A 26497-nucleotide genomic window follows, 5' to 3' on the forward strand; every position below is an offset into this window, starting at 1 on the left:
CCCTCACTTTTCTCTTTTCAGCACTTAAAATCCACATGTTAACAGTTTTGCTCTTTCTTTCAACTGTTTATTTCTACTCCTCTCTTTTTTTTTTTTTTTTTTTAATTTCCCTCTTCCTCCTCTTGATACTTCCTCTTTCAAGCTCACAAAAAACATGGTTATTTCATTCCTTGTATCGCTCCTCTTTTTTCTTCATCAGAGGTTCATTTGTTCACTATTTTTTTCTCTTCCTTTCATTTTTTCTTTGTCTTTTTAATTTGCTCTTTCTTTTGACTCGGTGTACGTCCTTTCACTTTTTTTTTTTTTTTTTTAGATCTTTCCTTTCTCTGGTGTTTTTCTTATCTTTATCTGTCAATTCACATTTTACTATAAATCCCTATGTTTTCCTCTCTATATGTGGAAGCTATACGTTACTTGTGGAGACCCGAAGTGTCAGTGGTTTTCTCATTCTGTATCTGTGGGTAATGTGTCAGTACATACATGCCCTGGTTCTTTCGCTGCTTGTTTCTCTCACCATCTCTCTTTTTTCTCCAATGTTTATTTTTCTCTTTTTCACACTTTTCATTATCTTTTTCTTTTTATCTTTCGTTCACTAGCTTCTTTCCCTTTTTTGTCTCACACGTTTAATCTATTTCTTCTCTTAGTTGTGTTTTTATTTTCTCGTTCTTTCTTTCCCTTCTTTCTTTTATTTATTTGCAACCCCTTCTCCTTCTTCCTTTTGTCTGTTTTATTACTTTTGCTTCTCTTTTTCTGCCCCTTTCACTTTCTCATCTGAGACCTATTTATCAATGGAGCAACAGGTGCAGGGGCACCAGCGCCCAGAGACCTATGGACCACACAACTCTAATTACTGCTGCATTTTCCTACCAAACTTGCCGTCAACCATTTTCCTTTCTTACTCCAGGGCCCATGAGACTGTTACTATGCCACTTGTCCTCTCCATCTTTACTCCCGCCTCCCTCCTTCCGTTCACCCTTCAATCCGTACCAAATTATATTTTTGTTATGAGCATTACACTCTAATGCCAAAAGTTTATTTCTGATAAAGGTTTATATGATAATTGTATATGTTTTAAGATAGAGGAAGGAGGTAAAAGGAAGTTCTTTAGTTAAATGCTGGCCTACTGGAATTATATGGCAGGAAAAGACAAAATTATGAGGCGGGGTTGACCAATTTATGTGGCAAGGAAAGTGCAGTTGTGAACTTACAATGCCAATAGCTCTAACTCAAGAAAATGTGAGACCTATTGCATTGCAAGTGCTTGTTATTCTTTTTTCTACGTCAATGTTTACGGTGTTCTGATTTTTTCGAGCTGACTAATTTAAAGTAGTGCTTAAGTAAAATAAATAATGTTGATAGATAACATAGTTACATAACAAATTAGGAACTGCAACAAACTACCCAATGACTTAAGCTTTCATCCTGTTCATAAAGACAACCTACTACATTTTCTTGTATGTTCTAATAAAGATAATGCCACAGATATGCTTTGCTTTTGTCACAAGACAGTGAAAACCTCAAGTCATACGTTGGTTATCCCCCACCTCTTCAATACAGCACCCAGTGCAACCCACGGGAATCAGGACTTGTTACCAGAGAGGCGACAGGATAGTCAAGGAGGAGGGGTGGGATCTCTGGCGCTGCTTGGCACAGTTTAATACTGTTCATCTAAAAGTATCAGATTCAACTATAAGCAAGCATTTCTTTCACAATAGTGAAGATCTGGGCTACTATTACAAAAAGGGCGCCCTTTTCCTGTTTGAGCCACGGTGCACTTTTAAGCAGGGGCACCAGGTGCAAACAGGGAAAGACAGCCCTATTATGAAGAATGCACTGCTCTAAGGTCAGCCACAAACTCATGCTGCTCCCAGGGCAGCACGTTCAAGAGAAATAAAGAGTAACCATTTAAAAGCTGTTCTGTGCTTCTCTGTGCAGGGATTATAGATCCCCTCGTAGGCAGATACAGTGAATGACTGCACCTGCCTGCATGGGGATATCTGAAGGGGTCCACTGGACTCCCTATCATCCCTTGCAGGGACTGCGCTCAGTGGGCACACTGACAGTGCACCACCTTTTTCTGGTGCGATTTCAGTGCGCCTTCTAAGGGCATGTTTGTCTCTGCAACGTCACTAATACGGTGTGAGTGCAGAGGCAGGTGATTTCCTCATTTGCACGGGGACAGGCCCCTAGGCCAACATAGGAATGCCCTCACTCGATGGCAAGCAAGTGCAAATGCCCGCTGAGCCCCCGGGGCACGTTCTGTAATATGGGCCCTGGTAGTCTTTTCAAGGATTCAAACGGAAAGCAGGAATCCTGCATTGGCAGCTTTATCCGGGGTTGACTTTACCAAATAAGAGGGACAGGAGTAGAATCATACCCAATTTGCAAGTATTCAATGTACTGACATCTGAAGCAAGGAAGCACATTTGGCCCTGCTGTGATTTGGAAGCGAGTGATCACAAACCCTTAACTATCTTGCTAAGCTAAGCTAATACTAATTCTGAGCTTTGTGATGTTGGTCATTGCATTTCTAATTGCAACAACAAAGCCATAGTCCCTTTAGACCTAGGGCTTAGGCTAAAGTGGGCTAGAATTATCCCAAAGACCTGGTGAGCAATTTAATAACTTTGTGCTTTACTGATTTTGATAGGTGCTTCTGAGAGGATCATGATATTCTTGAGATCACGATATTCTTGCTGCCTTCGCTATCATCTGTCATTCAGAGAACTTAGCCCGAACGGTTAAAAACACCCTGGTCCCTCCCTCGCGGGTTTGATATGTTTTCTTGTGCGCACAGGGATTTAGAGAAAGCTCTTATAAGTCAACCTAGGGATAAGGACCTGGTTGCCTTGTGTTGAGAAGGAGGTGACTAGGGAACAGGAAAGGGGTAGTGACAGAGGACAACTGGGATCAACATTTGGGGGCCTGCACACTATCTCATTGTTCTCTTTTGGGAATTTCTGAACTGCCCTGTGCTTGCCCTAGACAATGGAAATTCTGTTTGTTCCCATATTTCTCCTGATGACTGGGTAACACACTTTGGGTTTGTAATTTTGGTTATCCACCCCCCATGGTGCATGACTTCGATTCCCCCAATGGTGCTCCAGAATTGTTTTTGGCCTGGACAAAGTGCACAAGGTCCTTCTGAGTTTAACTATGTAGGAAGTTGGCTCTGTATGTACTATTTCAAAGTAAGAAATAGCATGCACCGAGTCCAAGGGTTCCCCTTAGAGGTAAGATAGTGGCAAAAAGAGATAATTCTAATGCTCTATTTTGTGGTAGTGTGGTCGAGCAGTAGGCTTATCAGAGGTAGTGTTAAGCATTTGTTGTACACACACAGGGAATAAATGAGGAACACACACTCAAAGACAATTCCAGGCCAATAGGTTTTTGTATAGAAAAATATATTTTCTTAGTTTATTTTAAGAACCACAGGTTCAAGATTTACAAACAATACTTTAAATGAAAAGTACTTCACTTAGGAACTTTGAATTAGCAAAATAGCATATACAGTTTTCACACAAATGGCAATAAGCTATTTTAAAACTAGACAGTGCAATTTTCAACAGTTCCTGGGGGAGGTACGTGTTTGTTAGATTTGCAGGTAAGTAAACCACCTACAGGGTTCAAAGTTGGGTCCAAGGTAGCCCACAGTTGGGGGTTCAGAGCAACCCCAAAGTTACCACACCAGCAGCTCAGGGCCGGTCAGGTGCAGAGGTCAAAGTGGTGCCCAAAACACATAGGCTTCATTGGAGAAGGGGGCGCCCCGGTTCCAGTCTGCCAGCAGGTAAGTACCCGCGTCTTCGGAGGGCAGACCAGGGGGGTTTTGTAGGGCATCGGGGGGGACACAAGTCCACACAAAAAGTACACCCTCAGCGGCACGGGGGGGCCGGGTGCAGTGTGCAAACAGGCGTTGGGTTCGCAATAGGATTTAATGGGAGACCAAGGGGTCTCTTCAGCGATGCAGGCAAGGGGGGGGGGGGGGGGGGGGGGGGCTCCTCGGGGGTAGCCACCACCTGGGCAAGGTAGAGGGCCACCTGGGGGTTCACTACTAGGTGTTACAGTTCCTGCAGGGGGGAGGTGTGAAGCACCTCCATCCAGAGCAGGCTTTGTTTCTGTCCTCAGAGAGCACAAAGGCTCTCACCACATGGGGTCAGAAACTCATCTCTCAGCAGCAGGCTGGCACAGACCAGTCAGTCCTGCACTGAACAATTGGGTAAAATACAGGGGGCATCTCTAAGATGCCCTCTGTGTGCATTTTTTTATAAATCCAACACTGGCATCAGTGTGGGTTTATTATTCTGAGAAGTTTGATACCAAACTTCCCAGTATTCAGTGTAGACATTATGGAGTTGTGGAGTTCGTTTTTGACAGACTCCCAGACCATATACTCTTATGGCTACCCTGCACTTACAATGTCTAAGGTTTTGCTTAGACACTGTAGGGGCATAGTGCTCATGCACCTAGGCCCTCACCTGTGGTATAGTGCACCCTGCCTTAGGGCTGTAAGACCTGCTAGAGGGGTGACTTACCTATGCCACAGGCAGTGTGAGGTTGGCATGGCACGGCACCCTGAGGGGAGTGCCATGTCGACTTAGTCATTTTCTCCCCATCAGCACACACAAGCTGGCAAGCAGTGTGACTGTGCTGAGTGAGGGGTCCCTAGGGTGGCATAAGACATGCTGCGGCCCTTAGAGACCTTCCCTGGCATCAGGGCCCTTGGTACCAGGGGTACCAGTTACAAGGGACTTACCTGGGTGCCAGGGTTGTGGCAATTGTGGAGACAATGGTACATTTTAGGTGAAAGAACACTGGTGCTGGGGCAGGTTAGCAGGGTCCCAGCACACTTCTCAGTCACGTCAGCATCAGTATCAGGCAAAAAGTGGGGGGTAATTGCAACAGCGAGCCATTTCCTTACTGTAGGAAGTTGGCTCTGTATGTACTATTTCAAAGTAAGGAATAGTATGCACAGAGTCCAAGGGTTAAGATAGTGGCAAAAAGAGATAATACTAATGCTCTATTTTGTGGTAGTGTGGTCGAGCAGTAGGCTTATCCAAGGAGTAGTGTTAAGCATTTGTTGTACATAGACACAGGCAATAAATGAGGAACACACACTCGGAGACAAATCCAGCCAATAGGTTTTGTTATAATAAAATATATTTTCTTAGTTTATTTTAAGAACCACAGGTTCAAATTCTACATGTAATATCTCATTTGAAAGGTATTGCAGGTAAGTACTTCAGGAACTTTGAATAATCACAGTAGCATATATACTTTTTACATAAAACACAATAAGCTGTTTTAAAAGTGGACACAGTGCAATTTTCACAGTTCCTGGAGGAGGTAAAGTATTGTTAGGTTTCACAGGTAAGTAAGTCACTTATAGGTTTCAGTTTTGGGTCCAAGGTAGCCCACCGTTGGGGGTTCAGAGCAACCCCAAAGTTACCACACCAGCAGCTCAGGGCCGGTCAGGTGCAGAGGTCAAAGAGGTGCCCAAAACACATAGGCTATAATGGAGAGAAGGGGGTGCCCCGGTTCCGGTCTGCCAGCAGGTAGGTACCCGCGTCTTCGGAGGGCAGACCAGGGGGGTTTTGTAGGGCACCGGGGGGGACACGTCCACACAGAAAGTACACCCTCAGCAGCGCGGGGGCGGCCGGGTGCAGTGTGCAAACAAGCGTTGGGTTCTCTGTAGATTTCAATGGGAGACCAAGGGGTCTCTTCAGCGGTGCAGGCAGGCAAGGGGGGGCTCCTCGGGGTAGCCACCACCTGGGCACAGGAGAGGGCCTCCTGGGGGTCACTCCTGCACAGAAGTTCGGTTCCTTCAGGTGCTGGGGGCTGCGGGTGCAGGGTCTTTTCCAGCCGTCGGGACTTTAGGTTCAGGCAGTCGCGGTCAGGGGAGCCTCGGGATTCCCTCTACAGGCGTCGCTGTGGGAGCTCAGGGGGGACAACTTTGGTTACTCACGGACTCGGAGTCGCCGGAGGGTCCTCCCTGAGGTGTTGGTTCTCCACCAGTCGAGTCGGGGTCGCCGGGTGCAGTGTTGCAAGTCTCACGCTTCTTGCGGGGAGTTGCAGGGGTCTTTAAATCTGCTCCTTTGAAACAAAGTTGCAGTTCTTTTGGAGCAGTGCCGCTGTCCTCGGGAGTTTCTTGTCTTTCTTGAAGCAGGGCAGTACTCTGAGGATTCAGAGGTCGCTGGTCCTTTGGAAAGCATCGCTGGAGCAGGTTTCTTTGGAAGGCAGGAGACAGGCCGGTAAGACTGGGGCCAAAGCAGTTGGTGTCTTCTGTTCTTTCTCTGCAGGGGTTTTTCAGCTCAGCAGTCCTCTTCTTCTTGTAGTTTCAGGAATCTAAATTCTTAGGTTCAGGGGAGCCCTTAAATACTAAATTTAAGGGCGTGTTTAGGTCGGGGGGGGGGGTTAGTAGCCAATGGCAACTAGCCCTGAGGGTGGGTACACCCTCTTTGTGCCTCCTCCCAAGGGGAGGGGGTCACATTCCTATCCCTATTGGGAGAATCCTCCTTCTACAAGATGGAGGATTTCTAAAAGTCAGAGTCACCTCAGCTCAGGACACCTTAGGGGCTGTCCTGACTGGCCAGTGACTCCTCCTTGTTTTTCTCATTATCTCTCCTGGACTTGCCGCCAAAAGTGGGGGCTGGGTCCAGGAGGCGGGCATCTCCACTAGCTGGAGTGCCCTGGGGCATTGTAACACGAAGCTTGAGCCTTTGAAGCTCACTGCTAGGTGTTACAGTTCCTGCAGGGGGGAGGTGTGAAGCACCTCCACCCAGAGCAGGCTTTGTTTCAGTCCTCAGAGAGCACAAAGGCTCTCAGCGCATGAGGTCAGACACTCGTCTCTCAGCAGCAGGCTGGCACAGACCAGTCAGTCCTGCACTGAACAGTTGGGTAAAATACAGGGGGCATCACTAAGATGAACTCTGTGTGCATTTTTTAATAAATCCAACACTGGAATCAGTGTGGGTTTATTATTCTGAGAAGTTTGATACTAAACTTCCCAGTATTCAGTGTAGCCATTATGGAGCTGTGGAGTTCGTTTTTGACAGACTCCCAGACCATATACTCTTACGGCTACCCTGCACTTACAATGTCTAAGGTTTTGCTTAGACACTGTAGGGGCACAGTGCTCATGCACACATGCCCTCACCTGTGGTATAGTGCACCCTGCCTTAGGGCTGTAAGGCCTACTAGAGGGGTGACTTACCTATGCCACAGGCAGTGGGAGGTTGGCATGGCACCCTGAGGGGAGTGCCATGTCGACTTAGTCATTTTCTCCCCCACCAGCTCACACAAGCTGGCAAGGAGTGTCTGTGCTGAGTGAGGGGTCCCTAGGGTGGCATAAGACATGCTGCAGCCCTTAGAGACCTTCCCTGGCATCAGGGCCCTTGGTACCAGTTACAAGGGACTTACCTGGGTGCCAGAGTTGTGCCAATTGTGGAGACAATGGTACATTTTAGGTGAAAGAACACTGGGGCTGGGGCCTGGTTAGCAGAGTCCCAGCACACTTCTCAGTCAAGTCAGCATCAGTATCAGGCAAAAAGTGGGGGGTAACTGCAACAGGGAGCCATTTCTTTACACTTACAAACTAGGAATAAGGCTCCAGCGCTGGATGTGGTGCCCTGGAATTTGTTTATGACAGAACCCAGTTTATGGGCCCATTTCTGACACAGGGTTTTAATGCTGCATTTAGACAAGGCTTGCCCAGATCTTGGCCTCAATCTGCTACTGTGCCCATTTTTAACAAGGGAGATAAAGGAGGCCCTAATTATTACCACCCTTTAGGAAAGTGCCCTTGTTGGCATGGTTATCCCCCCACTTTTTGCCTGATATTGATGCCAAATTGACCGAGAGTGCGCTGGGATCCTGCTAACCAGGCTCCAGCACCAGTGTTCTTTCCCAAAACCTGTACCTTTGTTTCCACAATTGGCACACCCCGGCACACAGTTAAGACCCTTGTAAAAGGTACTGCAGCATGTATTATGCCACCCTGGGGGACCCCTCACAAAGCACATCCACGCTGTCTTTGCAGCTTGTGTGTGCTGGTGGGGAGGAAAAGGCAAAGTCGACATGGCCTTCCACAAACCACTCCCTGTGGCATAGGTAAGTCACCCCTCTAGCAGGCCTTATAGCCCTAAGGCAGGGTGCACTATACCACAGGTGAGGGCATAGCTGCATGAGCAATATGCCCCTACAGTGTCTAAGTCCATTCTTAGACATTGTAAGTGCAGTGTGGCCATTTTGTGTATATGGTCTGGGAGACTGTCATTACGAACTCCACAGCCCCATAATGGCTTCATTGAATACTGGGAAGTTTGGTATCACACTTCGATGCTCAATAAACACATACTGATGCCAGTGTTGGATTTATTGAGAAATGCACCCACAGGCCATCTTAGAGATGCCCCCTGTATGTTAGCCAAACTGCTAGTGTAGGGCTGACCAGTTTGGAGGACAGGGACCAATAGGGCTAGGTTTGTGTACCCCCCCCCACCCCCCCCCCCCCCCAAAGGGAGTGAACACAGGAAGAGTATAGCCACCCTCAGTGACAGCAGTCATTGGCTACTGCCCTCTGACCTCTGTAACACCCCTAAAATCCAGGATTTAATGGCTCCCCTGTGCCCAGTTCATCAGATTACTGGGGACCTGTAGGAAGTTGGCTCTGTATGTGCTATTTCAAAGTAAGGAATAGCATGCACAGAGTCCAAGGGTTCCCCTTAGAGGTAAAATAGTGGTAAAAAGAGATAATACTAATGCTCTATTTTGTGGTAGTGTGGTCGAGCAGTAGGCTTATCCAAGGAGTAGTGTTAAGCATTTGTTGTACATACACATAGACAATAAATGAGGTACACACACTCAGAGACAAATCCAGCCAATAGGTTTTTGTATAGAAAAATATCTTTTCTTAGTTTATTTTAAGAACCACAGGTTCGAATTCTACATGTAATATCTCATTCGAAAGGTATTGCAGGTAAGTACTTTAGGAACTTCAAATCATCAAAATTGCATGTATACTTTTCAAGTTATTCACAAATAGCTTTTTTAAAAGTGGACACAGTGCAATTTTCACAGTTCCTAGGGGAGGTAAGTATTTGTTAGGTTAACCAGGTAAGTAAGACACTTACAGGGCTTAGTTCTTGGTCCAAGGTAGCCCACCGTTGGGGGTTCAGAGCAACCCCAAAGTCACCACACCAGCAGCTCAGGGCCGGTCAGGTGCAGAGTTCAAAGTGGTGCCCAAAACACATAGGCTAGAATGGAGAGAAGGGGGTGCCCCGGTTCCGGTCTGCTTGCAGGTAAGTACCCGCGTCTTCGGAGGGCAGACCAGGGGGGTTTTGTAGGGCACCGGGGGGGGGCACAAGTCCACACAGAAATTTCACCCTCAGCAGCGCGGGGGCGGCCGGGTGCAGTGTAGAAACAAGCGTCGGGTTTTCAATGTTAGTCTATGAGAGATCTCGGGATCTCTTCAGCGCTGCAGGCAGGCAAGGGGGGGGATTCCTCGGGGAAACCTCCACTTGGACAAGGGAGAGGGACTCCTGGGGGTCACTTCTCCAGTGAAAGTCCGGTCCTTCAGGTCCTGGGGGCTGCGGGTGCAGGGTCTCTCCCAGGCGTCGGGACTTTAGGTTCAAAGAGTCGCGGTCAGGGGAAGCCTCGGGCTTCCCTCTGCAGGCGGCGCTGTGGGGGCTCAGGGGGGACAGGTTTTGGTACTCACAGTATCAGAGTAGTCCTGGGGTCCCTCCTGAGGTGTCGGATCTCCACCAGCCGAGTCGGGGTCGCCGGGTGCAGTGTTGCAAGTCTCACGCTTCTTGCGGGGAGCTTGCAGGGTTCTTTAAAGCTGCTGGAAACAAAGTTGCAGCTTTTCTTGGAGCAGGTCCGCTGCCCTCAGGAGTTTCTTGTCTTTTCGAAGCAGTGGCAGTCCTCAGAGGATGTCGAGGTCGCTGGTCCCTTTGGAAGGCGTCGCTGGAGCAGGATCTTTGGAAGGCAGGAGACAGGCCGGTGAGTTTCTGGAGCCAAGGCAGTTGTCGTCTTCTGGTCTTCCTCTGCAGGGGTTTTCAGCTAGGCAGTCCTTCTTCTTGTAGTTGCAGGAATCTAATTTTCTAGGGTTCAGGGTAGCCCTTAAATACTAAATTTAAGGGCGTGTTTAGGTCTGGGGGGTTAGTAGCCAATGGCTACTAGCCCTGAGGGTGGGTACACCCTCTTTGTGCCTCCTCCCAAGGGGAGGGGGACACAATCCTAACCCTATTGGGGGAATCCTCCATCTGCAAGATGGAGGATTTCTAAAAGTTAGAGTCACCTCAGCTCAGGACACCTTAGGGGCTGTCCTGACTGGCCAGCGACTCCTCCTTGTTTTTCTCATTATTTTCTCCGGCCTTGCCGCCAAAAGTGGGGCCTGGCCGGAGGGGGCGGGCAACTCCACTAGCTGGAGTGTCCTGCTGGGTTGGCACAAAGGAGGTGAGCCTTTGAGGCTCACCGCCAGGTGTGGCAATTCCTGCCTGGGGGAGGTGTTAGCATCTCCACCCAGTGCAGGCTTTGTTACTGGCCTCAGAGTGACAAAGGCACTCTCCCCATGGGGCCAGCAACATGTCTCGGTTTGTGGCAGGCTGCTAAAACTAGTCAGCCTACACAGATAGTCGGTTAAGTTTCAGGGGGCACCTCTAAGGTGCCCTCTGTGGTGTATTTTACAATAAAATGTACACTGGCATCAGTGTGCATTTATTGTGCTGAGAAGTTTGATACCAAACTTCCCAGTTTTCAGTGTAGCCATTATGGTGCTGTGGAGTTCGTGTTTGACAGACTCCCAGACCATATACTCTTATGGCTACCCTGCACTTACAATGTCTAAGGTTTTGTTTAGACACTGTAGGGGTACCATGCTCATGCACTGGTACCCTCACCTATGGTATAGTGCACCCTGCCTTAGGGCTGTAAGGCCTGCTAGAGGGGTGGCTTACCTATACTGCATAGGCAGTGAGAGGCTGGCATGGCACCCTGAGGGGAGTGCCATGTCGACGTACTCGTTTTGTCCTCACTAGCACACACAAGCTGGCAAGCAGTGTGTCTGTGCTGAGTGAGAGGTCTCCAGGGTGGCATAAGACATGCTGCAGCCCTTAGAGACCTTCCTTGGCATCAGGGCCCTTGGTACTAGAAGTACCAGTTACAAGGGACTTATCTGGATGCCAGGGTCTGCCAATTGTGGATACAAAAGTACAGGTTAGGGAAAGAACACTGGTGCTGGGGCCTGGTTAGCAGGCCTCAGCACACTTTCAATTGTAAACATAGCATCAGCAAAGGCAAAAAGTCAGGGGGCAACCATGCCAAGGAGGCATTTCCTTACACAACCCCCCCCCAAACGAAAGAGGATGAGACTAACCTTTCCCAAGAGAGTCTTCATTTTCTAAGTGGAAGAACCTGGAAAGGCCATCTGCATTGGCATGGGCAGTCCCAGGTCTGTGTTCCACTATAAAGTCCATTCCCTGTAGGGAGATGGACCACCTCAACAGTTTAGGATTTTCACCTTTCATTTGCATCAGCCATTTGAGAGGTCTGTGGTCAGTTTGAACTAGGAAGTGAGTCCCAAAGAGGTATGGTCTCAGCTTCTTCAGGGACCAAACCACAGCAAAGGCCTCCCTCTCAATGGCACTCCAACGCTGCTCCCTGGGGAGTAACCTCCTGCTAATGAAAGCAACAGGCTGGTCAAGGCCATCATCATTTGTTTGGGACAAAACTGCCCCTATCCCATGTTCAGAGGCATCAGTCTGCACAATGAACTGCTTAGAATAATCTGGAGCTTTTAGAACTGGTGCTGAGCACATTGCTTGTTTCAGGGTGTCAAAGGCCTGTTGGCATTCCACAGTCCAGTTCACTTTCTTGGGCATTTTCTTGGAGGTGAGTTCAGTGAGGGCTGTCACAATGGATCCATATCCCTTCACAAACCTCCTGTAATACCCAGTCAAGCCAAGGAATGCCCTGACTTGAGTCTGGGTTTTTGGAGCTACCCAGTCCAGAATAGTCTGGATCTTGGGTTGGAGTGGCTGAACTTGGCCTCCACCTACAAGGTGTCCCAAGTAAACCACAGTTCCCTGCCCTATCTGGCATTTGGATGCCTTGATAGAGAGGCCTGCAGATTGCAGAGCCTTCAAAACCTTCCTCAGGTGGACCAGGTGATCCTGCCAGGTGGAGCTAAAGACAGCAATATCATCAAGATAAGCTGTGCTAAAGGACTCCAAGCCAGCAAGGACTTGATTCACCAACCTTTGGAAGGTGGCAGGGGCATTCTTTAAACCAAAGGGCATAACAGTAAACTGATAATGCCCATCAGGTGTGGAGAATGCTGTTTTCTCTTTTGCTCCAGGTGCCATTTTTATTTGCCAGTACCCTGCTGTCAAGTCAAAGGTACTTAGGAATTTGGCAGCACCTAATTTGTCTATGAGCTCATCAGCTCTTGGAATTGGATGGGCATCTGTCTTGGTGACAGAATTGAGCCCTCTGTAGTCCACACAAAACCTCATCTCTTTCTTTCCATCTTTGGTGTGAGGTTTGGGGACTAAGACCACTGGGCTAGCCCAGGGGCTGTCAGAGCGCTCAATTACTCCCAATTCCAGCATCTTGTGGACTTCCACCTTGATGCTTTCCTTGACATGGTCAGACTGCCTAAAGATTTTGTTCTTGACAGGCATGCTGTCACCTGTGTCCACATCATGGGTACACAGGTGGGTCTGACCAGGGGTTAAGGAGAAGAGTTCAGGAAACTGTTGTAGGACTCTCCTACAATCAGCTTGCTGTTGGCCAGAGAGGGTGTCTGAGTAGATCACTCCATCTACTGTGCCATCTTTTGGGTCTGATGATAGAAGATCAGGGAGAGGTTCACTCTCTGCCTCCTGATCCTCATCTGTTACCATCAACAGATTGACATCAGCCCTGTCGTGGAAGAGCTTAAGGCGGTTTACATGGATCACCCTCTTGGGGCTCCTGCTTGTGCCCAGGTCCACCAGGTAGGTGACCTGACTCTTCCTTTCTAGTACTGGGTAAGGGCCACTCCATTTGTCCTGGAGTGCCCTGGGAGCCACAGGCTCCAGAACCCAGACTTTCTGCCCTGGTTGGAACTCAACCAGTGCAGCCTTTTGGTCATACCAAAACTTCTGGAGCTGTTGGCTGGCCTCAAGGTTTTTGGTTGCCTTTTCCATGTACTCTGCCATTCTAGAGCGAAGGCCAAGTACATAGTCCACTATGTCCTGTTTAGGCTCATGGAGAGGTCTCTCCCAGCCTTCTTTAACAAGGGCAAGTGGTCCCCTTACAGGATGACCAAACAGAAGTTCAAAGGGTGAGAATCCTACTCCCTTCTGTGGCACCTCTCTGTAAGCGAAAAGCAGACATGGCAAGAGGACATCCCATCTTCTTTTGAGCTTTTCTGGGAGCCCCATGATCATGCCTTTTAATGTCTTGTTGAATCTCTCAACCAAGCCATTAGTTTGTGGATGGTATGGTGTAGTGAATTTGTAAGTCACTCCACACTCATTCCACATGTGCTTTAGGTATGCTGACATGAAGTTGGTACCTCTGTCAGACACCACCTCCTTAGGGAAACCCACTCTGGTAAAGATACCAATGAGGGCCTTGGCTACTGCAGGGGCAGTAGTCGACCTAAGGGGAATAGCTTCAGGATACCTGGTAGCATGATCCACTACTACCAGGATATACATATTTCCTGAGGCTGTGGGAGGTTCTAGTGGACCAACTATGTCCACACCCACTCTTTCAAAGGGAACCCCCACCACGGGAAGTGGAATGAGGGGGGCCTTTGGATGCCCACCTGTCTTACCACTGGCTTGACAGGTGGGGCAGGAGAGGCAAAACTCCTTAACCATGTTGGACATATTGGGCCAGTAGAAGTGGTTGACTAACCTCTCCCACGTCTTGGTTTGTCCCAAATGTCCAGCAAGGGGAATGTCATGGGCCAATGTTAGGATGAACTCTCTGAACAGCTGAGGCACTACCACTCTCCTAGTGGCACCAGGTTTGGGGTCTCTGGCCTCAGTGTACAGGAGTCCATCTTCCCAATAGACCCTATGCGTTCCATTTTTCTTGCCTTTGGACTCTTCAGCAGCTTGCTGCCTAAGGCCTTCAAGAGAGGGACAGGTTTCTTGTCCCTTACACAGCTCCTCCCTTGAGGGTCCCCCTGGGCCTAAGAGCTCAACCTGGTAAGGTTCAAGCTCCAAAGGCTCAGTTCCCTCAGAGGGCAGAACTTCTTCCTGAGAAGAGAGGTTCCCTTTCTTTTGCTGTGTTGCAGTTGGTTTCCCAACTGACTTTCCTTTCCTCTTGGTAGGCTGGGCCATTCTTCCAGACTCCAGCTCTACTTGTTCACCCTGTGCCTTGCACTGTGCTCTTGTTTTCACACACACCAGTTCAGGGATACCCAGCATTGCTGCATGGGTTTTTAGTTCTACCTCAGCCCATGCTGAGGACTCCAGGTCATTTCCAAGCAGACAGTCCACTGGGATATTTGAGGAGACCACCACCTGTTTCAGGCCATTGACCCCTCCCCATTCCAAAGTAACCATTGCCATGGGATGTACTTTTTTCTGATTGTCAGCGTTGGTGACTGTGTAAGTTTTTCCAGTCAGGTATTGGCCAGGGGAAACCAGTTTCTCTGTCACCATGGTGACACTGGCACCTGTATCCCTCAGGCCCTCTATTCTAGTCCCATTAATTAAGAGTTGCTGTCTGTATTTTTGCATGTTAGGCGGCCAGACAGCTAGTGTGGCTAAATCCACCCCACCCTCAGAAACTAGAGTAGCTTCAGTGTGGACCCTGATTTGCTCTGGGCACACTGTTGATCCCACTTGGAGACTAGCCATACCAGTGTTACCTGGATGGGAGTTTGGAGTGGAACCTTTCTTGGGACAGGCCTTGTCTCCAGTTTGGTGTCCATGCTATTTACAGCTATGACACCAGGCCTTTTTGGGATCAAAGTTTTTACCCTTGTACCCATTGTTTTGTGAAGAGGCTCTGGGCCCACCCTCCTGTGCAGGTTTTTGGGGGCCTGTAGAAGACTCTTTACTATTTTTAGTTTTGGTTGTCTCATCACCCTTCCCCTGGGGAGTCTTTGTGACCCCTTTCTTTTGGTCACCCCCTGTTGAAGTCTTGGACACCCTTGTCTTGACCCAATGGTCCGCCTTCTTTCCCAATTCTTGGGGAGAAATTGGTCCTAGGTCTAACAGATGCTGATGCAGTTTATCATTGAAACAATTACTTAACAGGTGTTCTTTCACAAATAAATTGTACAGCCCATCATAATTACTTACACCACTGCCTTGAATCCAACCATCTAGTGTTTTCACTGAGTAGTCAACAAAGTCAACCCAGGTCTGGCTCGAGGATTTTTGAGCCCCCCTGAACCTAATCCTGTACTCCTCAGTGGAGAATCCAAAGCCCTCAATCAGGGTACCCTTCATGAGGTCATAAGATTCTGCATCTTGTCCAGAGAGTGTGAGGAGTCTATCCCTACACTTTCCTGTGAACATTTCCCAAAGGAGAGCACCCCAGTGAGATCTGTTCACTTTTCTGGTTACACAAGCCCTCTCAAAAGCTGTGAACCATTTGGTGATGTCATCACCATCTTCATATTTAGTTACAATCCCTTTGGGGATTTTCAACATGTCAGGAGAATCTCTGACCCTATTTATGTTGCTGCCACCATTGATGGGTCCTAGGCCCATCTCTTGTCTTTCCCTCTCTATGGCTAGGATCTGTCTTTCCAAAGCCAATCTTTTGGCCATCCTGGCTAACTGGATGTCCTCTTCACTGGGGCTATCCTCAGTGATTTCAGAGGTGTTGGTCTCTCCTGTGAGGGAACCAGCATCTCTGACTATTATTTTTGGAGTCAGGGTTTGAGGGACCCTGTTCTCCCTAGATAGGATTGGTAGGGGGGAATTTTCCTCCAAGTCACTATCCTCTTCCTCTGAGTTGCCACCCTCAGAGGGGTTGGCCTTTTCAAACTCTGCCAAAAGCTCCTGGAGCTGTATTTTGGTAGGTTTGGGGCCCATTGTTATTTTCTTTATTTTACAGAGTGACCTTAGCTCCCTCATCTTAAGATGGAGGTAAGGTGTGGTGTCGAGTTCCACCACAGTCACATCTGTGCTAGACATTTTGCTTCTAAAAGTTGGAATACTTTTTAAGAATCTACAACTGGTTCTAGAATCTAATTCAAACTTTTACAAACTTTTAAACTCTAAAAGAAATGCTAAACAGGATCTAACACAAGGCCCTAGCAGGTCTTTTAAGAATTTAGAAAACTTTTCAAATTGCAAAAATCAATTTCTAATGACAATTTTGGAATTTGTCGTGTGATCAGGTATTGGCTGAGTAGTCCAGCAAATGCAAAGTCTTGTACCCCACCGCTGATCCACCAATGTAGGAAGTTGGCTCTGTATGTGCTATTTCAAAGTAAGGAATAGCATGCACAGAGTCCAAGGGTTCCCCTTAGAGGTAAAATAGTGGTAAAAAGAGATAATACTAATGCTCTATTTTGTGGTAGTGTGGTCGAGCAGTAGGCTTATCCAAGGAGTAGTGTTAAGCATTTGTTGTACATACACATAGACAATAAATGAGGTACACACACTCAGAGACAAATCCAGCCAATAGGTTTTTGTATAGAAAAATATCTTTTCTTAGTTTATTTTAAGAACCACAGGTTCGAATTCTACATGTAATATCTCATTCGAAAGGTATTGCAGGTAAGTACTTTAGGAACTTCAAATCATCAAAATTGCATGTATACTTTTCAAGTTATTCACAAATAGCTGTTTTAAAAGTGGACACTTAGTGCAATTTTCACAGTTCCTAGGGGAGGTAAGTATTTGTTAGGTTAACCAGGTAAGTAAGACACTTACAGGGCTTAGTTCTTGGTCCAAGGTAGCCCACCGTTGGGGGTTCAGAGCAACCCCAAAGTCACCACACCAGCAGCTCAGGGCCGGTCAGGTGCAGAGTTCAAAGTGGTGCCCAAAACACATAGGCTAGAATGGAGAGAAGGGGGTGCCCCGGTTCCGGTCTGCTTGCAGGTAAGTACCCGCGTCTTCGGAGGGCAGACCAGGGGGGTTTTGTAGGGCACCGGGGGGGACACAAGTCCACACAGAAATTTCACCCTCAGCAGCGCGGGGGCGGCCGGGTGCAGTGTAGAAACAAGCGTCGGGTTTTCAATGTTAGTCTATGAGAGATCTCGGGATCTCTTCAGCGCTGCAGGCAGGCAAGGGGGGGGATTCCTCGGGGAAACCTCCACTTGGACAAGGGAGAGGGACTCCTGGGGGTCACTTCTCCAGTGAAAGTCCGGTCCTTCAGGTCCTGGGGGCTGCGGGTGCAGGGTCTCTCCCAGGCGTCGGGACTTTAGGTTCAAAGACTCGCGGTCAGGGGAAGCCTCGGGCTTCCCTCTGCAGGCGGCGCTGTGGGGGCTCAGGGGGGACAGGTTTTGGTACTCACAGTATCAGAGTAGTCCTGGGGTCCCTCCTGAGGTGTCGGATCTCCACCAGCCGAGTCGGGGTCGCCGGGTGCAGTGTTGCAAGTCTCCCTCTTCTTGCGGGGAGCTTGCAGGGTTCTTTAAAGCTGCTGGAAACAAATTTGCAGCTTTTCTTGGAGCAGGTCCGCTGCCCTCGGGAGTTTCTTGTCTTTTCGAAGCAGGGGCAGTCCTCAGAGGATGTCGAGGTCGCTGGTCCCTTTGGAAGGCGTCGCTGGAGCAGGATCTTTGGAAGGCAGGAGACAGGCCGGTGAGTTTCTGGAGCCAAGGCAGTTGTCGTCTTCTGGTCTTCCTCTGCAGGGGTTTTCAGCTAGGCAGTCCCTCTTCTTGTAGTTGCAGGAATCTAATTTTCTAGGGTTCAGGGTAGCCCTTAAATACTAAATTTAAGGGCGTGTTTAGGTCTGGGGGGTTAGTAGCCAATGGCTACTAGCCCTGAGGGTGGGTACACCCTCTTTGTGCCTCCTCCCAAGGGGAGGGGGACACAATCCTAACCCTATTGGGGGAATCCTCCATCTGCAAGATGGAGGATTTCTAAAAGTTAGAGTCACCTCAGCTCAGGACACCTTAGGGGCTGTCCTGACTGGCCAGCGACTCCTCCTTGTTTTTCTCATTATTTTCTCCGGCCTTGCCGCCAAAAGTGGGGCCTGGCCGGAGGGGGCGGGCAACTCCACTAGCTGGAGTGTCCTGCTGGGTTGGCACAAAGGAGGTGAGCCTTTGAGGCTCACCGCCAGGTGTGGCAATTCCTGCCTGGGGGAGGTGTTAGCATCTCCACCCAGTGCAGGCTTTGTTACTGGCCTCAGAGTGACAAAGGCACTCTCCCCATGGGGCCAGCAACATGTCTCGGTTTGTGGCAGGCTGCTAAAACTAGTCAGCCTACACAGATAGTCGGTTAAGTTTCAGGGGGCACCTCTAAGGTGCCCTCTGTGGTGTATTTTACAATAAAATGTACACTGGCATCAGTGTGCATTTATTGTGCTGAGAAGTTTGATACCAAACTTCCCAGTTTTCAGTGTAGCCATTATGGTGCTGTGGAGTTCGTGTTTGACAGACTCCCAGACCATATACTCTTATGGCTACCCTGCACTTACAATGTCTAAGGTTTTGTTTAGACACTGTAGGGGTACCATGCTCATGCACTGGTACCCTCACCTATGGTATAGTGCACCCTGCCTTAGGGCTGTAAGGCCTGCTAGAGGGGTGGCTTACCTATACTGCATAGGCAGTGAGAGGCTGGCATGGCACCCTGAGGGGAGTGCCATGTCGACTTACTCGTTTTGTCCTCACTAGCACACACAAGCTGGCAAGCAGTGTGTCTGTGCTGAGTGAGAGGTCTCCAGGGTGGCATAAGACATGCTGCAGCCCTTAGAGACCTTCCTTGGCATCAGGGCCCTTGGTACTAGAAGTACCAGTTACAAGGGACTTATCTGGATGCCAGGGTCTGCCAATTGTGGATACAAAAGTACAGGTTAGGGAAAGAACACTGGTGCTGGGGCCTGGTTAGCAGGCCTCAGCACACTTTCAATTGTAAACATAGCATCAGCAAAGGCAAAAAGTCAGGGGGCAACCATGCCAAGGAGGCATTTCCTTACAGGACCTCACAAGAAGAAAGAAGGACGGCTAAGCTGAAACACCAGCAGAGAAGATGGAGGACAAAAACTGACTAGGGTCCAGCCCTACCGGCCTGTCTCCAGCTTCAAAAGCCCTGCAAAAGAAAGCAACGCATCCGTCTGGTTTAGCGACCACTGAGAAGCCTCCAGGGGACTGCCTGCATCACAGAGGACCAAGCACTCCCGTGGACAGCAGCCCTGTCAAAGAAGAAACTCCATCTAAGGACTCCAGAACCACCTCGGATCTGCGAGTCCTGACCACTCTGCACCTGACACCCATGACCCGTGTGCAAGTGGCCCAACCGACTAGAGGTGGTCCCCAGGCGATTCCGAGCAAGTGCCCACCCTGGGTTGACTCCTCCTGTCCAACACGATGACTGCAGCCTGAATCCAGAGGCCCCCCCACTGACCACGACCGAACCAGATGAGGATACCCATCGGCAAAAGGTACACTGCACCCACAGCCCCCTGCCCATGGGGAATCCGAACTCCGGTGCAGCAATGTCCAGAAGGCAGTCTTCCTCCCTGTCCAGCTCGTGGTTTTCCAGACCAGACTTCCTGGACCCAGTCTGCAGCTTCTAAGTGACCCCTGGGGTCCCCGTACAGGAAAGTATTATGAGCCCAAAGCTGAGTTTGCACCTTGTACCCGGCCACCCCTGTGCCGCTGAGGGTGTGTGTTTGGTGCTTACCTGTGCCCCCTCCCTCCCCCCGTGGCTCCTCTAAACCCCCATGGTCTGCCCTCCAAAGACACCGGTACACCTGCAAGCAGGCCTGATCCACTGTGCCCCTAGCCTCCATATGAGCCCACTTTAAATTTGCCTCATCTTTGACCTCTGCACCCGGCCAGCCCGTGTTGCTGGGTGTTTGGGGTTATCTTTAACCCCAAACTGTGGATTTCCTAACCCCCTGAGATTGAAACTGTAAGTTGAATACTTACTCAAATCCATACTAACTTTTCTTCCCCCCAGGAACTGTTTCTGAAAATTGCACTGTCAACTTTTAAAAACGATTATTGTCATTCATTTAAAAACTGTATAACTTGCGAATTCTAATCAAAGTGGTATTGATACATATCTTGAGTACTTATTTATTCAGGTACTTACCTGCAACTTGAATTTTGTGGATCTAGAATCATTGGCCTGGAAGTGCGTGCTTCCTTTATTGTCTGTGTGTGTACAACAAATGATTTGCACTACCTTCTGATCAGCCTAACTGCTGGACCGCACTACCACAAAAGAAAGCATTAGTATTATCTACTTTAGCCTCTGTTAAGCCTCCGGGGAGCTCCTGGACTCTCTGCACTATCTCATTATGATATAGTATATAAAGAGCCAGCTTCCTACACACTCCATCTCCCTAACTGACTCAGTGGCAAAGGTTGTGGGTCAGGTGGTGCTGACCACAACTTACCTCCTGGATGGAAAGGAATCTTTCCAATCTAAAGTTTGGTTTTAGACCTGAATGGAGTACTCTTGATTAGTGTTTAAATTGACATCCATTTTTTACAAATATGTGGTAGCGTAGCAGGGGAGAGGGGGGTGGGAGCTTACACATGGCCTTTATGTAGCTGTCAGATACTTCTGACTGAGTCACAAGAAATACACTTTGGTCTCTGTTGAGCTCAATTGGAGTGAATACTAGCACTGACCTCTTTTTAAGGGATTTCTAAAGGGACATATCTGCTGTCATAAGATATGGCCTGAATGGCCAGTACATGGTAAACTTTGAGGTAAAAAGGGGGGTCAGACAGGGCTGTATTCTAGCCACTTTTTATTCACTCTTTACATTAATCAGCTTGAGTCGCCCCTTCTTTTAGGGTGCTAGAGACTTGCTCACAGCCGATGGAAGACCAATTTCACCACTTCTTTACGCCAATTATGCAGTTTTGCTAGCTTGCACCATAATTGGATAAAGCATTCATTACATTCTTTTGAAGTGTTTATGACTTCCTTGGACTTATTGATTAACTGTGCCGAATCCCATATTATGACTGGCACTTCCAAAATCTACTAAAACCTGCCAGTATTTTATCTCCAGCAAGGGAATCTCCAAAGTATCTGTATTCCCATGTTTGAGGGTTCACTTCAATCAAAGGGCACTTAGTCCACGACCTTACCTTTTAAAAAACTTGCTATGATTATGTCAATTTCTTCTCTTTGTATTTTTTCTACCAGACTGGGTTTCAAGCCCCCCTTCCACTATGATCAATATATTACAATCTAAGTGTCTTTATGCTGCATCCCATGGGAGCAGTATTTGGGGGTATAAGGATGCATCTATTTTGCAGATTTTAGAGAATTATTTTTACAGACACCTCGTTACTTTCCCAGAGTACACCGACCTATGTAGTCCATGAGGAACTTAGCATGGGGTATCTTTCTGATGTTCTCGCCCTCTCTGAGTGGCCCGTTTCTTGATAATAAGACCATCAATAAGGACTGCCTAAAGTTAGACAGGGTCCATCAAATCAAATGGTTAACATGTTAGAATCGTTCTGTGCTCTCGGTCAACCCATCTCTTTCTTATAACCCTGACAGAATTACTAGAACCAACACGAAAAGAATAACACATCAGTTTTCTTAACCTTAAGAGAATTCCAGAAAACCTGGACAACCTCTGAAACACTATGTACGAGCTCATTCCCCCAGTGAAACCCACCCTGGGCATGAAGCCTTATTTGGTGATGGTACGTAGCACAAATACTCGCTTCCTCTTAACTAGATTCAGGTTAAGCACGATGCACGTTTTGCTAGCCGTCCCGAGAAGATGGCACAAGGCCAGGACTCTGGCCCCTTGCTTGTGCGACTGAACATCAGGGGGGACAACTTTGGTTACTCACGGACTCGGAGTCGCCGGAGGGTCCTCCCTGAGGTGTTGGTTCTCCACCAGTCGAGTCGGGGTCGCCGGGTGCAGTGTTGCAAGTCTCACGCTTCTTGCGGGGAGTTGCAGGGGTCTTTAAATCTGCTCCTTGAAACAAAGTTGCAGTTTTTTTGGAGCAGTGCCGCTGTCCTCTGGAGTTTCTTGGTCTCTTGGAAGCAGGGCAGTCCTCTGAGGATTCAGAGGTCGCTGGTCCTGGAGAAAGCATCGCTGGAGCAGGGTTCTTTAGAAGGCAGGAGACAGGCCGGTAGGACTGGGGCCAAAGCAGTTGGTGTTTTCTTTCTTCTTCTGCAGGGGTTTTCAGCTCAGCAGTCTTCTTCTTCGGTAAGTTGCAGGAATCTAAATTCTTAGGTTCAGGGAAGCCCTTAAATACTAAATTTAAGGGCGTGTTTAGGTCTGGGGGGTTAGTAGCCAATGGCTACTAGACCTGAGGGTGGGTACACCCTCTTTGTGCCTCCTCCCAAGGGGAGGAGGTCACATTCCTATCCCTATTGGGGGAATCCTCCTTCTACAAGATGGAGGATTTCTAAAAGTCAGAGTCACCTCAGCTCAGGACACCTTAGGGGCTGTCCTGACTGGCCAGTGACTCCTCCTTGTTTTTCTCATTATCTCTCCTGGACTTGCCGCCAAAAGTGGGGGCTGTGTCCAGGGGGCGGGCATCTCCACTAGCTGGAGTGCCCGGGGGCATTGTAACACGAAGCCTGAGCCTTTGAAGCTCACTGCTAGGTGTTACAGTTCCTGCAGGGGGGAGGTGTGAAGCACCTCCACCCAGAGCAGGCTTTGTTTCTGTCCTCAGAGAGCACAAAGGCTCTCACCGCATGAGGTCAGACACTCGTCTCTCAGCAGCAGGCTGGCACAGACCAGTCAGTCCTGCACTGAACAATTGGGTAAAATACAGGGGGTATCTCTAAGATGCCCTCTGTGTGCATTTTTTAATAAATCCAACACTGGCATCAGTGTGGGTTTATTATTCTGAGAAGTTTGATACCAAACTTCCCAGTATTCAGTGTAGCCATTATGGAGCTGTGGAGTTCGTTTTTGACAGACTCCCAGACCATATACTCTTATGGCTACCCTGCACTTACAATGTCTAAGGTTTTGCTTAGACACTGTAGGGTCATAGTGCTCATGCACTGGTGCCCTCACCTATGGTATAGTGCACCCTGCCTTAGGGCTGTAAGGCCTACTAGAGGGGTGACTTATCTATACTGCATAGGCAGTGTGAGGTTGGCATGGCACCCTGAGGGGAGTGCCATGTCGACTTACTCGTTTTGTTCTCATCAGCACACACAAGCTGGCAAGCAGTGTGTCTGTGCTGAGTGAGGGGTCCCCAGGGTGGCATAAGATATGCTGCAGCCCTTAGAGACCTTCCCTGGCATCAGGGCCGTTGGTACCAGGGGTACCAGTTACAAGGGACTTACCTGGATGCCAGGGTGTGCCAATTATGGAATCAAAAGTACATTTTAGGTGAAAGAACACTGGTGCTGGGGCCTGGTTAGCAGGGTCCCAGCACACTTCTCAGTCAAGTCAGCATCAGTATCAGGCAAAAAGTGGGGGGTAACTGCAACAGGGAGCCATTTCTTTACACACATGTATTCAAATGGGTTTTGCATATGTACAGACTAACATGGATTCATACCATAGGTTTCTTTTCATTTACCTAACTATCTAAGCACACACAAAACAAACACAAAAAATGTTTGATGGCAAAACAAGCGATACTCATTTACAATTAAAAAAAGCCAATGAAAAGACCCTTGATTTCTACCACAAATCAGGAGGAGACGATCACTCACTTGAAAATGTGGGCCGTCTTCCGCAGGAAGTCCTGCTCCTGCTGGTTTGTGTCCGAGCTCATGCTTTGTTCGATGACCGACAGGAGGGGCTCAATGATGTCAAATACCAGCGGATTCTCTGGCTGCTTGTTCAAGAACACCTCAATTAGATCCAGCACCTGCAACATCACAAGCAGTTATAAGACACCTGCGAGTGGTGAGTGAATTACAGACCCCGTGTATCTGTTAAAAGCCAATGGTTTAGCTTCTGTCCGTTAAGCAAAGCCTAACATTTGTACATGAAATACTGATTAGTAGGTGAAGGGCAAGTAGTCTGGCACAAGAACATGCACCACTTCAAACCACAACTTCACTAGCAGACACCCTTGCACACAACTGGATGCAGGCAAAGAAGCACACCGACTGAATCTACAGGGCATATTAAGGCAGCGGTCGAAGGGATAATGGCAGACTCAGAGCCATCTGTCAGAAAGGAAAACACAATCATACCGAGTATTTACTTCTCCAAAACAGTGTGCTCTTTATTGAGGAGGAATGCAAGTAGCTGAATTGTGACTGCTGGAATCTTCTAAACCAAACGCACTTACTGCACCCCAAACCGAACTGGCATTTATTTGCCATAAAGGGCTATATGCACCGGACAACAAATGTTTTATTTGTGCACTCAGGAGCAAAAACAGTAATGCCAAGGCAGCTGCAGAGATTCTTTGGATCGCCTGTGCCTTTACAGCCTATTCAAATCAGGCTTATTCTTGTTCCAGGGCAACCTTTAGCAGAAGTATGAAGAGCTATAAATACAACTATAATAATTCCATATAATAAAATATGCTACAACTTAAACCGCTAGCTTGGTTTTTTTCCAGTGAGATAAACCAATAGCTGCCTATGTTATAGTTCTCAAACTATATGTGTCTACTGATGGCCAATAAGGCTGAAACCCATGAGAGGTTGAGAATTTTATGGTAGTTGAGACTATACTGTTCTTACTGGAACAGGGCCAAGGCTGACTCCCATGTGGTTGATTCCTACCTCTAGTGAAACAGTGAGCAAAACTTGTAACACTGGCTTTCCTGCTTCAGAATCGTACTCAGCAGCTCTCATTCAATCAATCATAGTATATGTAAAGCACGGCTTATCACCCCGAGGGGTTACCCAGGTGTTCAGGGTTGTTGCTCTGTGTCCGAGCTACTCCTCAAAGAGCCAAGTCTTTAGTTCCTTCCTGGTTGGCTGGTGGAAGGAGAGTCTGCGGTTGATAAGTTTAGGTCCAATGTTGTGGAGGGCTTTGTAGGCAATGGTAAGAACTTTGAATTTGCTCCTCTTGTTTACCGGCAGCCAGTGTACATCTTAGAGTTTGGGGTGATGTGGGTTCTTCTGGGAAGGTCTAGGACAAGTCTCGCTGCTATTTTCTAGATGGTCTAGAGGCAGTGGAGGAGCCTGGCAGGGAGTCCTACGTAGAGAGTGTTTCCATAGTCTAGCCTGCTGGCGATGATGGCTTGGGTTACCATTTTTCTGGTTTCGGTGGCGATCCATTTGATCTTCTGTAGCATGCAGAAGTTGTGGAAGTTGGAAGAAGCCACTGCATTTATCTGCTGTTTGAAGGTGAGTTTGCGGTCTAAGATGATATTGAGGTACAGGTGTGGTCAGTCAGTGACGGTGGTTCTCCAAGCTTGGAAGGCCACCACCCCAGGGGAAGGGGTTGCTTTCTAAGATGATTACTACTGTCTTGTACGTGTTCAGTTAAAGCAGCTGGATTTCATCCATTCGGCGACGTGTGTCATGGCGTTGCTGAAGTTGTCACTGGGGGTGGCGTGGTATTCAGCAAGGGAGAGTATTAGTTGGGTGTCATCAGCATAAGAGATGATTTTGAGTCCATGGGAGCGAACAATCTTGGCCAGTGGCGTTACATAAATGTTGAAGAAGTTGGGGCTGAGGCCCCCCCTTGTCGATGGCGGACCTTCAATTGGTTTGCCCAGCAACTTTCATTTACTGTTGGGTTGCTCCATTTTTACTAACACGTTACAATTCCTATATTTTCTTTTTAATTTAATGAGCCAAGTGTTGTTTGCCATGTTGAAACAGGTACATTTATGATAGAAAAAATGGTGCCTAGGGTCATGCCACACGGATGTGCAAACATTTCGTATGGAAGCCGTCACATACACGCACAGATATATCACACACTTTTTTTTATAATTCATAAGATCATGAATAAATCAGATCTTACCAGTGTTTACATAAGCATTCATTGTCATAGCAGTTTTGACATCGGCAAGGCAAAGCTAATATCACCATATTTTTTCAAAACTGCAGAAATAAATCATATATTGTTACAGCTGTAGCTTCAGTGGACTGAGAGCTCAGTCAGAGACCAGTATTCCATAAGTAGGAATCTGTGCAATGCCAATTCAGCTTTTTATCTTTCTGATGTCAATAAGATGAGCACCATGAAAATGAATCCAGTTAACATTATTCAAGCAGCAACAGACAATTCATATTGTGCTGCTAAAGAAAATCCATTATTGGTCAGTCTCTACAGTGCTGTTGGGTGCAACAATATATTTCAACACGACTACAGAGAAGGGGTGAACGAGGATTATATGCCGGGCAGATACAAAATTATGATTTTTGAAAGTTCCAACGAAGTACACTTCATTTACAGCACTCCGCTCAGGCTATAGAAATACCACACACATACAGACAGACATATATTG

General features: G+C 48.0%; 1 protein-coding gene across 1 annotated transcript in view; it reads right to left on the reverse strand.

The window, feature by feature from the left end:
* The window catches only part of MYBBP1A (MYB binding protein 1a), a 647917-nt gene that overhangs the window by 302924 nt on the left and 318496 nt on the right, over window positions 1–26497 (reverse strand). Inside the window, exon 19 of the mRNA XM_069226890.1 lies at window positions 23787–23944. Within this exon, the coding sequence (XP_069082991.1) occupies window positions 23787–23944 (158 nt within the window). The remainder of the gene's footprint in view (window positions 1–23786; window positions 23945–26497) is intronic.

Source organism: Pleurodeles waltl, chromosome 3_2 (assembly GCF_031143425.1).
Source record: "Pleurodeles waltl isolate 20211129_DDA chromosome 3_2, aPleWal1.hap1.20221129, whole genome shotgun sequence".
NCBI lineage: Eukaryota > Metazoa > Chordata > Amphibia > Caudata > Salamandridae > Pleurodeles > Pleurodeles waltl.